The sequence below is a fragment of the Hypanus sabinus genome, chromosome 10, assembly GCF_030144855.1.
Source record: "Hypanus sabinus isolate sHypSab1 chromosome 10, sHypSab1.hap1, whole genome shotgun sequence".
Classification (NCBI taxonomy): Eukaryota; Metazoa; Chordata; class Chondrichthyes; order Myliobatiformes; family Dasyatidae; genus Hypanus; species Hypanus sabinus.
Window position 1 is genome coordinate 112,196,554 of NC_082715.1, and position 13,946 is coordinate 112,210,499.

The following is a 13,946-nucleotide window of genomic DNA, read 5'->3' on the forward strand; positions in this document are numbered from 1 at the left end:
CACCTGAATCATCAAGGCATTGTAGTAAATAGATTTAGTACAGGGGAGGGCTTGATGGTCAGCATGAACAAGGTGAAGCAAAGGGTTCTGGGCTGTGACACTATGGTTCCCGACAACATACAGATTGACATTAGTTTAATGGACCAGCATTATGCACAGCGTTGGACTTGCTGGAACTCTGGGGGAAGACAAAGCGATCCTACAGGGATAAGTTCCGCTTGAACCAAGCTGGAACTGCAGATCTGATAACTAGGACTGTAGAGAGGGCTTTCAGCTAGGAAAAGGGCAAGAGAAAGGTTTATAGACTCAAAGGAAAAGGTTAAGGCTAAACAGTAAAGTAGCAGCTTACATAATAGTCAGGGAGGTGACAGATTTGCGGAAAAAATGCAAAGGGAAATAATTCAAGAAAAAATGATCAGCCGTTTAAACTAAAGACCTTTGGATGAATATAGCATTCAAAAACAAGACAAACCACAGTATAGCAATAAATGGCTTGACTCAATAGTTAGGGAAATTAGGTTACACAGTAACCAGAGTGCAATAGAACTAGTTCCTCAGCAGAATAACACTGCCTCCTAGTGTTGCTTGATGTTGACAGCTTGTCTCCAGCTACTCTGTGCATCGGGTGCTGTGTTCCACCGCTCAGTCTCCCAAGTAGTTGAAGTAGATTCATCCCTTGTCAATGGGAGCATCTTACTGTGAGGGTTGAGTTATGATGTCAGCAATGATCCAGAGCATACCAGACCTGTGCTCACCATCATTAACCAAATCTAAATCCAGTAAATAGAAAATTCACTGCCACTAGAATAAATCATGGTGAGTGTGAAGTTACCAGTGCAGTACGAGATGAAGGAGATGAAGTGGTGAGATGTGAGAATGAGTAAGTGCAGCTTGATGATCATCTATGTATATTCAGAGTGAGTCTACATGTGTATGCACATGCATGTGAGTTAAGTCTATGCAGAAGAACCTCATTGCCAGTTGCTGCAGATCTCCTTGCTAGCAGGCCAAGACTTCACTTTGTCAAATCTATCTGGTAATACATTAACCCTAATGTATGCTATGCAAGAACTCCGAGATGCATCTTCTCTCCTCAGTCCTGGAGTAGAAGCAAACAATCTATCCCAAGCAACTGTCAAAAGAAAGCAACCTCCTCCCATAGATGCTGTCTGGCCTGCTGAGTTCTGCCAGCATTTTGTGTTTTTATTTTTTTTGTTAAGAGAAAGAATTAGTTTGGGTGAAGATCAGCAAGAACCAAAGCCAGAGGAGTTCAAAGGGGTCTTGACAAATGGAGAGGAAATTAATGCAGGAATAGACAAATCTTGCCACTGAAGGAATACAGTTAATGGATCATTAATCTTAACAAATCAGGTTTGGAGAATGCATACAGGAAAATTCCCTGGAATACATAATGGACATGCACATGACAATATTAACTGGTATAAACTGGTATTATAGTTATACACTTGGGAAATCTATACATGGAATTTTATGCACCTTTCAAAACAGACAGAACTTGAGTCTTGAACTTACATAAAGCCAATGATGTGAATTTGATTAGCCCAAGCTAGATTAGGAAAGTAAAGTTAGATTATGACACAAATTAAAGCAATGGTCCAATTTTCAATGTACCTTCCACTTTGAAGTAAGAGCTTCTGGAAGAAAGCAACCCATCCACAATTAATCAACATGGACTAGATAAGTTTACAATGCCACACAGAATTATAGGTTTGAGGACTGGGAGAGTTTTTAGAAGTGGTAATAGATGAACCAAAAATTAATGAAGTGGGAGCAGGTGTACCAAATAAATAAATGAAATAAAGTTCCTTGTACAATATATACAATGTAAAATGGAGAATAGTTCTGATGAAAGTTCAAGGATTTGACCAAATGCTGCCTAACCTGCTGAATATTTCCAGCATTGTTTTATAGTGAGTGTAGATTAAAAGGAGAACTGGAATTTAAAAAGTCCAATGAATGAGGATGTAATTTCAGAGAAAAGACTGAAGAAATTCAGGATACAAATCCACTGAAGCTTCTACCAGAAGTAGTGCAGAAATTGGATGCATCAATGATAGTTGTCCAGAATGCTCGAGGTACCAGAGCAGTTCCAGCAGAATATAAACTGTAATTACAAAACTTTTAGCCTGTTGTCTGTTGGCAATAAGATGCTGGAATCCATCATTCACAACACCTGTAGGATCAGAATCTGGGAAAATAGAGCTTGACAGCTCTAAATCTTTAAGAATGGAAACAGTAGAACCAGAGGATGGAGTATACTTCAATTTTTTAAAATGCATTTGCTACCACAAAACAGGTTGTTTCATCAAATGAGGCTGAAGCATAGATTAAGGAATGAAAACAGTAGGGACAAATGGGATGTTGTAAGCCACTGAACCATTACGAGTAGTTGATCACAGCTATTCACAATTTATAATAACTTGGATGCCAAGATAGGGTAATACATTCAAATTTGCTAATGACATAGCAGTTAGTAAGAAAATTGATTGCAGAGGACACAAGGTGTTTTTGCAGAGAGAGAGAGATGGGTTAAGTGCTTGAGCAAGTAAGTGGGAAAGATGTCAAGCTAGTTCCTTAGGTGGAAGAATAAAAAAAACTTTTCAAATTGACAAGATACATCAGTATGTGATGGCTCAGGAACCCCAAGGAGTAAACCTACAGGAAGCAATTAGGTTTGTTAATGTGTGTGGTTCAGTGGACAAGAGGCCTGTGAGTGTAGAGGGCTTTGTAGGAACTACATTTGAGAGATATACTCGCTTTGGAGTTCTGAGAAGACTTAGTAATATTTGCCAAGATCACCAGAGTACGGACAGAAGATTCTGTAATATTAACAAGGAAGCTACTTGGAGCATTTTTTTGAAATTGGCAAATCCAGAATAAGTGGTAAAGTCCCAGGACGAGAGGACAGTACCAAGGAGAGATCTTGTGTCAATGCAGCATTTACAGTCCTCCTAGGTAGGGAATTCCAAACATTTACAACATGTGTGAAGAGGTGAAGGAGCAGTTCAGAGATGGAAGCAAATCCACAAGCGATGGGTCAGATTAATTCTACAACATACACTTACTGGGAAAAGACGACCAGGAGTCCCAGTTACCTTCATTGTAATAATATAAATTATTTTTAAATGTACAAGCTTTATTAACAGAAGTATAGATTAGAAAAACAAAACTTATGCTGGAGTACTGCCTTCACTCTTGAAGGATGTAAAGGTCTTGATGAAAGGATACAAAGGGTGAAGATTTTGCTGGGTTTATTCTCCTTGGAACACTGATGATGAAGGAGGAGTGTAACAAGTTAAAATATATTCCAAAATCACAGAAGTTGGGATGGTGTTCCAAAAGAGGCATTTTTCCCCCCCACAGGTACATGGTGATGAGAGAGAAGGGCTCCCCACAGGGCTGACTAAATCCGGAGTCTGGTTCAACAATAGTTTTCAAAAATAAACTGGATTAAGAATTATACAATAAATATTAGTGTTTGCAGAGATAGACTGAGTCAATGAAACAACAGGCCAATGGTCAGAGATCAGAGTCAGAAACAATCAACTGGAAAACCTTCTTGTCTCACAATATTGTCCACATGATATAGTGGTTCACACAGATACAGGGCCTTGGCCAACCTATCCTCTCATTGTGAGACACACACAAAGCCTTGCCCAGCCTCTCTCCTCACTGAGACACACATACACACACAGCCTTGTCCAGCCTCTCCTCTCACTACAAGGCATACCAGTCACACTCAGCCAGCTTCTATGACACACGTACTGTGTGGCCTGGGTCACTCTCATCTGTGATTGATATTGGACAGGCCATCTTCCTTTTCCCTGCTGTGCTACAAGACTCTTTGTACTGATATTCCACAGCTGCATAAAGATAAAATCAAGTACCAAAAATTGTCAACTTTATTGACAGCAGCATTTAAAAAATTGACGGATATGAAACCAAATACAGAAGCCAAATGAGCAAAAAAAGTTATTCAAGTTTTAAAAAAAATCTATTTCAGCCAAGGTTTATTTCTTTACATACTTATAAAAAACTGAAAAACTTAATACAAAAAGGTCTTGAAAAGAAATAAAAAGAAACAGGAACTTTCATTTCTTAAGTTTTGAACGTTGATAAAAAAAATTCCTTCATTGACCAGGCACTTGGTTCAGTATAGATTTGCCTATATGTAACACCAGTTCAATACTGGCTTTAGATATAGTGTTTTTGCTTGTAAATATATGTTTACAGGTTAACATACATAAAATAAACTTTAAAAAAAGCCAAATAAACAGTACCATGATAGAAAGACTAGATCACTGAGAACCTATTAGTATAAATAGAGGCTTCTCAAGCTTATTTCTACTGCAAGAAGTGTTGATGACATTAGCTCAAGCATCATGTGGTCACGAACGATCATGCAGCAGACAGCCAACATGTTTGCAGTTCATGATCGTCTCTCAGTTTCTCTGAATGTGATTAGCTATCCAAGATCAACCGTGCACAGTTCTTGCATTTTGGAAATAAATAGATTGATTAAGGAAATTTATTCAGCCTCATAATTTGCTGGTTACAAGATCAATGATTGTGCTATTTTAACAGTTCCCACCTGAGACAGTGGGTGGAGTAATTGATACTCATTGCTCTCATTCAATACACTGGTCATTCTGTCTTGTTGCCGTTCTCTGTCTACCAGAACTCAGCTGATGGCTTTGGATGTGGTCATTCCAAGCTCTTGTACCCAACAGACTAAAACTCTCCACGGCAAAAATACATGTACAAAGGTAGCAGAGGACAGAAGCCTTATGAAAAGGCAGTCTGTAGTGTTGACCTTAAGGCAAAAGGACCCTGGAATTTGAGATGCTCATTTCCTTGTATGAATTAATAATAAAAAAAGGAAAAAAATTAAAAATATCAGATACAGCCAACAAACAAACCCAATGGGATGCCTTCCATTCCTGAAACACTGTACATGATACACAATTATGGGAACAGTTAACAATTCCCCTCACACTTTGCTGTCAGCAGGAATGTCACCAAGAGTGTTGGCAATCTCACTGAAGGATGGACGGTCCTTGGGGCTGGCTGCCCAGCAGTGTTGCATCAGTTTGTGCAGTTTAGATGGGCAACATTCAGGTGCAGAGAGTTTGATTTTGTTGTTCTGTACACCTGAAAAACAACACAACCTTGGGTCATCTTCACATGAAAACATGTTTCACCTCAACTTCTCCCATCCCACCCACCATTTAATGCAGAAATTCAGTAAGCACCACCATTGCCTTGGGATATACCCATCAGCTGTGCAAAACTTCACTTCTACAATGGCTTAACCTCTCATGCTGTAAGTAGGACTGGTGAAATGTCTCCCTATCATTTGTCCAAAAGAATCAGAGAGATCTCCCTGGTGCTATCAAATAAGCAATTCTAGTTATGCATTTAGTTAATCACACAGCACAAAAACTGAACCTTGATCCCAACTCATCCACACTAACCAAGATTCCAACCTAAGCTAGTTCCATTTGCCTACATACCTCTATGTGAAGTTGCCCTCCAGGTCCTCCTTAAATCTTTCTCTCTCACCTTAATCAAATGCCCTACAGGTTTTGATTCCCTTTCCCTGGGGAAAAATATAAACTATGCAACCACCCTATCCTATGCCACTTATGATTTTATACACCTCTCTACGGTCACTCCTCAGCCCCCTACATTCTTTCTGACAACATCCTTGTAATTATTCTCTGTACTCTTTCCAGAGAATGACCTCATTCCTATAATAATGTAAAATACTACCAAAATAAAATAGGCAGTGTTGCTTCTCTAACCTGCATCTGGCCTCAACGTGACAGGACAGTTGGCCGTGGACAGATATGTCATTGTGGGAGTGGCAAGTGGAATTAAAATGGCTGATCACCATGAGGTCATGGCTGATGTAGCAGATGGAGCACAGGTGCTCGAAGTGATTCCACAATTAGTGCCACATCTCTCCAATGTGGTAGAGACCACTCCAGATACAGTAAACAATCTTGTTGGATTCACATGAGAAGTGCTGAATTACCTTTTAAGACCCGTTTAGGGCCGTTAATGGTGCTGAAGGAGGTGGTGTCCTAATGTTTTAGACTAGCCTCCAGTGTGGAATTTGTCAAAGCCTTACTGTATCCATAGGTATTATTAATAAAGGCACAATATTATCAATCCTCCAGTCTACTGGCTACTATAGGTAAAGCTCTCCATCAGAATCCTATCAATTTCCTGGGAAAGATCCATCTTAATGTGTTCCAAGATTTCAAGCACCTCTTCCTTTTTGATACAATTGATTTCCCAGCCCTCATCCTCACATCCTGATCCTCTCTTCAATGAAGCATCCCTCCACCTCCAACCTCTGTCCAACTTTGTCCCTTCTCCACCTCCTTCTCTCTTCCATGCTCCCATTTTCTAACCTGTAGCCCAAGCCTTCCCCACGCACAACAGCTCTCCGCCAACCCCCCCCCACCCCCCCATCCCATGCAGGAAAGACTGTCTTTAGATGCAGTAAGAGTGTGTTGGTGGATCCCAATGCACAATTCCCAAGCTGGGGCAGATTCATTTTTAAACAGCCTTCATCATCATTCAGTCTATACAATATCTGGGCAGAACAGTAGCAATTAGCGCAACACTGTAAGTAAGGAGTTTGTGCATTTTCTGACCATGTGGTTTTCGTCCAGGTGCTCTGGTTTCCGCTCACATTCCAAAGCCATATGGTTAGGGCTAGCATTAGTAAGTTGCTATGTTGGGTATGCTATGTATTCGCTGGAAGCATGGCAACACTTCAAGTCAAGTCAAGTCAACTTTTATTGTCATTTTGACCATAACCACTGGTACAGTGCATAGTAAAAATGAGACAACATTTTTCAGGATCATGGTGTTACATGACAGTACAAAAAACTAGACTGAACTACTTAATTAAAAAAGCAAAGAAAGCTACACTAGACTACAGACCTACCCAGGACTGCATAAAGTGCACAAAACAGTGCAGGCATTACAATAAACAGGACAGTAGGGCAAGGTGTCAGTCCAGGCTCTGGGTATTGAGGAGTCTAATAGCTTGGGGGAAGAAACTGTTACATAGTATGGTCGTGAGAGCCCGAATGCTTTGGAGCCTTTTCCAGACGGCAGGAGGGAGAAGAGATTGTATGAGGGGTGTATTGGGTCCTTCATAATGCTGTTTCCTTTGCGGATGAAGCGTGTAGTGTAAATGTCCGTGATGGCAGGAAGAGCAACCCCGATGATCTTCTCAGCTGACCTCACTATCCGCTGCAGGGTCTTGCGATCCGAGGTGGTGCAATTTCCGAACCAGGCGGTGATGCAGTTGCTCAGGATGCTCTCAATACAACCCCTGTAGAATGTGATGAGGATGGGGGGTGGGAGATGGACTTTCCTCAGCCTTCGCAAAAAGTAGAGACGCTGCTGGGCTTTCTTTGCTATGGAGCTGGTGTTGAGGGACCAAGTGAGATTCTCCATCAGGTGAACGCCAAGAAATTTGGTGCTCTTTATGATCTCTACCAAGGAGCCGTCGATGTTCAGCGGGGAGTGGTCGCTCCGTGCCTTCCTGAAGTCAACAACCATCTCTTTTGTTTTGTTCACATTAAGAGACAGGTTGTTGGCTCTGCACCAGTCCGTTAGCCGCTGCACCTCCTCTCTGTAAGCTGACTCGTAGTTCTTGCTGATGAGACCCACCACGGTTGTATCATCGGCGAACTTGATGATATGGTTCGAGCTGTGTGTTGCGGCACAGTCGTGGGTCAGCAGAGTGAACAGCAGTGGACTCAGCATGCAACCCTGGGGAGCCCCCATGCTCAGTGTGCTGGTGTTGGAGATGCTGCTCCTGATCCAGACTGACTGAGGTCTCCCAGTCAGGAAGTCTAGGATCCAGTTGCAGAGGGAGGTGTTCAGGCCCAGTAGGCTCAGCTTTCCAATCAGTTTCTGAGGGATGAACACTTGTGGGCTGCCCCTAGGACTGTGTTGGGTATTGATGCAAAATGACATATTTCACTATGTTTCGATGTTTCAATGTACTTCTGACAACTGAAGATAACTTTTTCTTTAATTTTTTTTCAATGAACTTCATCTTATGGGGACTATGTTTCCTGGGCTTCTCTTCATCATGTGGCAGCAGGCATATTTAAAAGTGGTTAAGATTAACAAAGAATGTGCATTACCATTTCTGAAATTAGCTGTGATGACCACAAATGTTTGTGGTTTAAAAAACTTCTGGGTCACTTATGCAGAACAACAATCAAAGCAGTGAAGCACAAGTGTACTGGGACAAAAAACAGATCAGACTGCACCATGGACACTGTCCCATTCCCATTCTGAGCAGTGAAGGCCACCTAATGAAGAGTGGAGAATCACATAATGGAGAATCAGGGATCTGAGGTCTGAGACAGTCCTGCCAGTAACAGAAAGTTCAACTGAGATTGACATGTGGATTAACTTTCCACATGGAGATAAAAAACACTAGCTTTCAATCAATTATTGATCTGGATCCCCTCCAAAAGAATTGGCATTTGCTTTTTCTCAGAATAATCTGCAAGACTAGACACTGATAATTATCCTTTGTTCGGCAGGTTTAGTCCTGATATTACCTTCTGATGCAGATGAACAGCTCCCCAGCATTATTTGGCAAGCTTAATATTCTCTAATGTCCTGACCAATATTCAATCTTCAACCATCAGACATAAAAACATTCCAGTCATTTCATTTTTAATGGACATTGCTTCTGGAACAACAATATTATTCTACACCACTGACTATACTTGAAAATAATTGCAGAGAGTGCTCCAAATTTGACTGGGTGCCACACTAATGCAAGTCAATTCTTGTTATCAGTCAAAACTTTACACTGGAATGGAATTTGTGGACTTCTCATTGGATAGTAATCAGGTTCCCTTGCCCAACTCTAATGGACCTTGCTGGTATTTACAGTTACTATCAAATAGAGGTTTAATCAGATATTATTTGTGGTCTAAATCCAAGTTTCTTATTAATCTGTATTTACATCAGGTTACTTAAGAGTTTGTGGTTATTTACAAATTTATCACTCCGTAACCCAATAGCAGTAAATCTTAACAAAATATATAGTTCCCTGAGATGTAAACTAGAGAAATAGAAGAAACGGATCATATACACAGACTGAGTAGCGTGAGATAATATACGACATTCTGCTTCAAACCTCTTCCCATGATGGCCCCAAGGAGAGAGTCAAGTTGAAAAGAACAATGAAGGAACAATACCTGTTAATACTTCATCATCACTGAGATTAGAAAATGGCAGCTCCCCCTGTGAGAAGATTTCCCACACAAGGACACCAAAGGACCACACATCTGACTTGGTGGAGAAATCATCCTCAAATATGGCTTCAGCAGGCATCCAGCGCAGTGGAATCCACGCTTGGCGGAAATGGTAATATTCACTGGGAGGCAGAAATAGTTCAGTTTACACATATGAAGCATTCACACAGCACACATTAACCCACATACAGACTTACATCATGGCTGATCATCTGAACACATGGTTTTGAGAAGAATCTCAAGCCTAATGGTTTTGTTATGATGTTAGTTGAGAGAATAACCCCAAAGCTAAGTAATGCAGACACTGGAAATGTGTAAAAGAAAAAATAAACAAAAAAAAACCACCAAAGTATTCTGAAAATACTTTGCAGTTCAAGCAGAGAAGCTATTAATGGAGAGAAGCTATTAATGCTTCAGGTTAAGGACCTGACATCAAAACCAGCATTTGTAGAAGGAAAAGGGAGTGAACCAAACACAATCTAAAATATAAACACAAAATACAGGAATCAGTCAGGTAGTAGTACTTGTGGAAAAGAAAACAGAATTAACTTTTCAGGCCACGGGAGATCAGTCCTTATCTCCATAACAATAGCCAGGATAAACGACTCCACTCCTTTGAAAAATAGTGCAGAATCTTCTGCACCCCTGTTTAAAAGCCCTACATTATAATATACTTCCAGGAAAGTTCATTATATTCATGGCTTGTTTATGGGATTCAGAGAATCTTAGAAGAGCAGGAAATAACCTTGCATTTAACAACAAGAACAGCAGCCAATCTCAGATTACTATCCTCATGTGGTGGAGCCAAGAAAGCTGGTGAATATGCTTTATATACAATTCTGTGCAAATGTCTCAGGCACATATATGTAGCTAGAGTGCCTAAGACTTTTGCACTGTATTCTATTTGTCATTGTGGACCAGAGAGTGAGGTTTGTAAATCTGGCAAGAGTTCTGTAACAGTCAGTGCAGCTTCATTTCCAATAAGATGAAAAATGTGAATTGGTTCATGCACACTAAGCTGCACAAGACATATTTTCCTTGTGGGTGTCTGGTTAAGAAGTGCATCTGCCATCCTTGGTTGCTATTTTCTTGTCAATCAGTGGGCAAGTTCAAGTGCCATTCCAGGAGGAGCAGATTACTCAAACAGCGCTCAACAACAGAATTTGTGTTTTGTTGGAGGATTTAATTGAAAATTTCCTCAAACAACAATGTATAATAAAAAATTCATTTGAATATTCACTGTGCACCTTGGTCAAGGCCAACAAACATTCCCTGACTCTAGAAAGATAATGTTGAGTCAAGAATCCTGAACTAATGACAGGAAACTTGAACTCTTCTCATGGCGTGGAGTCCAGCTCATCCACCACACAGGTGCTGACTACACTGATTTTCTGAGAATCATCACCTGATGATTCCCATCACGATTTGGCCACAGATACTGTACATTGTTATTCTTGTACATTCATATTTTCCTAGAATTGTATTATCTCAAAGTAACAGAGAATGGAAATGCCCAATTTTCTTAAAAGAAACTAGGAATGAAAAATAAATGCCAGCCCTATCCATTTTCCTGAGAACAATTCACAACAACTTCACAACAAATTTCACATGTGTCAGTGACAATAAACCTAATTCTGGTTCTGAAAGCCAGATTTAGAACAGTTACCTTTGATTGGAAAAGCAGGAATCAGTTCATATCTTTGTAGGTGGCCAGTATAATTACTTTTTTTTAGAAAAAGTGATCATAGCAGATTGTGGAATAACCACAGCTCTTCATGTGAATATATATGTTGGAGGATACCCTTCTGAAAAGATCTGGTTATTGATAGCTAATTACAAAAGTTCTGTAGGAACCCAATCTGATACAATTTCCACAAGGTGACTGCGCCCCAGCCATTTCACATACCTGTTGTACACGTCCTTACTCAGGCCAAGTGCTGCCACTTTGACCTGTCGCTGTGCACTGATCAGGCAGTTTCGAGCAGCCAAATCCTTGTGTACAAAGCGATGGTTTGACAGGTATTCCATCCCCTGTGCCACCTGTGTGCAAATATGTACCTGGAAAACAATTTTAAGTGGTGTGAAAATAGATCATAGCCCGGCTTCTAGGTAATCCTAATTTACTTGATTTTAGCTGGCCTCAGTAGTCCTGGAGTCAAAGGGATTGACCAAGACCCTGTTACCCTGCATCAAATGGAAAGTATGCCAAGGCAGATCTCTGCAACTATGGTCAAATAAAAACATTTACATCTTTAAACATGAACAGGCTTCAATCCAAAAGTGAATGTCATGCTCGGAAACAAGAACATTAAAATCTTGATCAAATTGTCATAGAAGAGGGAGAACACAAGACATAACAGGAGCAGCATTAGACCTAACAGCTCCTCCAGTGTGCTCTGCCATTCAGTAAGATCACAGCTTTCCCACATTTTCCCCATTAATCTCCACCTTGGATATATTTAATACCACTGCCAACACAGCTCTCCGGGGTAGAGTACTGCAGTGATTCACAGCCCTTAGAAAATAAATTCCTTTTTCTGCATCAGCCTTAATGAAACTACTGAGACCCTCTCTCAGTGAGTCACAAGTTCTGAGAGGAGCTCAACAAGATAGATGGTGAGAAGATGACTCCCCATTAGGCGGAGGGACAATCTAAATAGGGCACAGTTTCAGGATCAGGAGTTGCTCGTTTTAGTCAGAGATAAGGAGGAACAACTTCTTTCATTCAGTCATTAATCCTTGGAACTGTCTATCCCAAAATGATATAAAATCTGTATCACTGAACACATTTAAATCAGAGTTAGAATTTTGAGATATAGGGGAGATTGAAGATTATGTGATAACAGGCAGTAAGGTGAAGTCAGGCCAATATCAGATGACTGTGAACTTATTGAATGGCAGAGCAAGCTTACACAAAAGTTTAAATAGACAAACATATAGTTTTGCTCCAAGTTTTGGAATACCACTGAGAAGATACTTGCCCGTGTGGAAATTTAGCATACTAACAATGGCTGAATTCCTAATGTAATTACTGATTTTCTACCTAATACTTCAAATCATTTTAATACTTACAAATACAAATTATTGATCTAGTACCTTTTGTTTCAAATTTAATGGCTGCGACTTGATCTTCTCTTCACTGCCCTTCACAATACGGAGGAACTGTTTGAGGTCTCCCTGGAAGAGAAGTGGCAAAATGAGAGTGGTCAGCAATGACTGTGGTGGAAGCTGGGTTGGGCAGAGCCAAGTCCAGCCAACCCAGGGTAAAACTGGTAAATTACTTTATTATTGCCACATAAGACCATCAAACATATGCGCAGATATTTGGCCCAAGTTCAGAAGAAGCGCCACAACAGACTTTTAACACCATAAATCAGCAAGTTGCTTTGTTAAGTCTCCCCTCTCACTGTGAAATGGGGGGGGGGGGGGAGGAGAGAGAGAGAGAGAGCCTGTGGTATGTTGAATATCGGATGAATGAGTAGCCTTTGGGGTACTTAAGTGTGTTTTTATTGATGCTTTGAGTGCTCGATGGGGGGGGGGGGGGGGTACCAATCCTGGTTTGCTGGTGGGGGGATCGTTGCTTTGCTGCTGCTTATGCATGGAAAAGGAGAGCTGGGGGACTTTGGGGTTCTAACATTTAACAGTCATTCATTGTTTGGGGCACTCTTCTGTTTTTGTGGATGTTTGTGAAGAAGCATAATTTCAGGAAGTATATTGTATACATTTCTCTGCCTTTAAATGTACCTATTCAGTTTGTTCCACCATTCAATCATGACTGATCCTTCTTCCCCTCCTCAGCTCCACTCCCTGGCCTTCTTCCCATAGCCTTTGATGTTGTGTCCAATCAAGAACCTGTCAAGCTCTGCCTTCAATACATCCAATGACCTGGCCTCCACAGCTGCCTGTGGTAATAAATTCCACAAATTCACTACCCTCTAGCTAAAGAAATTTCTCCATATCTCTATTTTAAATGGACACCCTCTATCCTGAGGCTATGCACTCTTGTCCTAGACTCCCACACCATGGGAAAATCCTTTCTGCATCTACTCGGTCTAGGCCTTTCAACATTCGAAAGGCTTCAATGAGATCCCACCCCCCATCCCTCTAAATTCCAGCGAGTACAGACCCGGAGCTATCAAATGTTCCTTGTATGATAACCGTTTCATTCCCAGAATCATCCTTGTGAACCTCCTCTAAACTCTCTCCAATCCCAGCACATCTTTTCTAAGAGGAATCCAAAACTGTTCACAGTACTCAAGGTGGGTCTCGCCAGTGTCTTATAAAGCCTCAGCATCACATCCTAGCTCTTGTATTCTAGATCTCTTTAACTGAATGCTCACATAGTATTTACCTTCTTCACCACTGACTCTACCTGCAAGTTAACCTTCATGGTGTTCTGCACAAGGACTCCCAAGTCCCTTTGCATCTCAGGTTTTTTGGATTTGTCCCCATTTAGAAAATAGTCTGCACATTTATTCCTTCTACCAAAGTGCATGACTATGCATTTTCCAACATTGTATTTCATTTGCCACTCTCCTAATCCAGCTAAGTCCTTCTGCAGCCTACTCTTTTCCTCAACATACCTGCCCCTTCAAGAATCTTCATATCATCTGCAAA

At 40.8% G+C, this 13,946-nt stretch overlaps 1 protein-coding gene across 2 annotated transcripts in view; it reads right to left on the bottom strand.

The window, feature by feature from the left end:
* Window positions 1-3,900: 3,900 nt before the first annotated feature.
* Window positions 3,901-13,946, bottom strand: part of LOC132400980 (inactive tyrosine-protein kinase 7-like) — a 180,076-nt gene continuing 170,030 nt past the window's right edge. For both annotated transcript variants that reach the window (XM_059982637.1, XM_059982636.1), the window contains 4 exons: window positions 12,426-12,506; window positions 11,236-11,387; window positions 9,273-9,451; window positions 3,901-5,172 (listed from right to left, as the gene is read on the bottom strand). In XM_059982637.1, coding sequence (XP_059838620.1) covers window positions 5,012-5,172; window positions 9,273-9,451; window positions 11,236-11,387; window positions 12,426-12,506 — 573 coding nt within the window. In that variant the 3' untranslated portion in view covers window positions 3,901-5,011. The remainder of the gene's footprint in view (window positions 5,173-9,272; window positions 9,452-11,235; window positions 11,388-12,425; window positions 12,507-13,946) is intronic.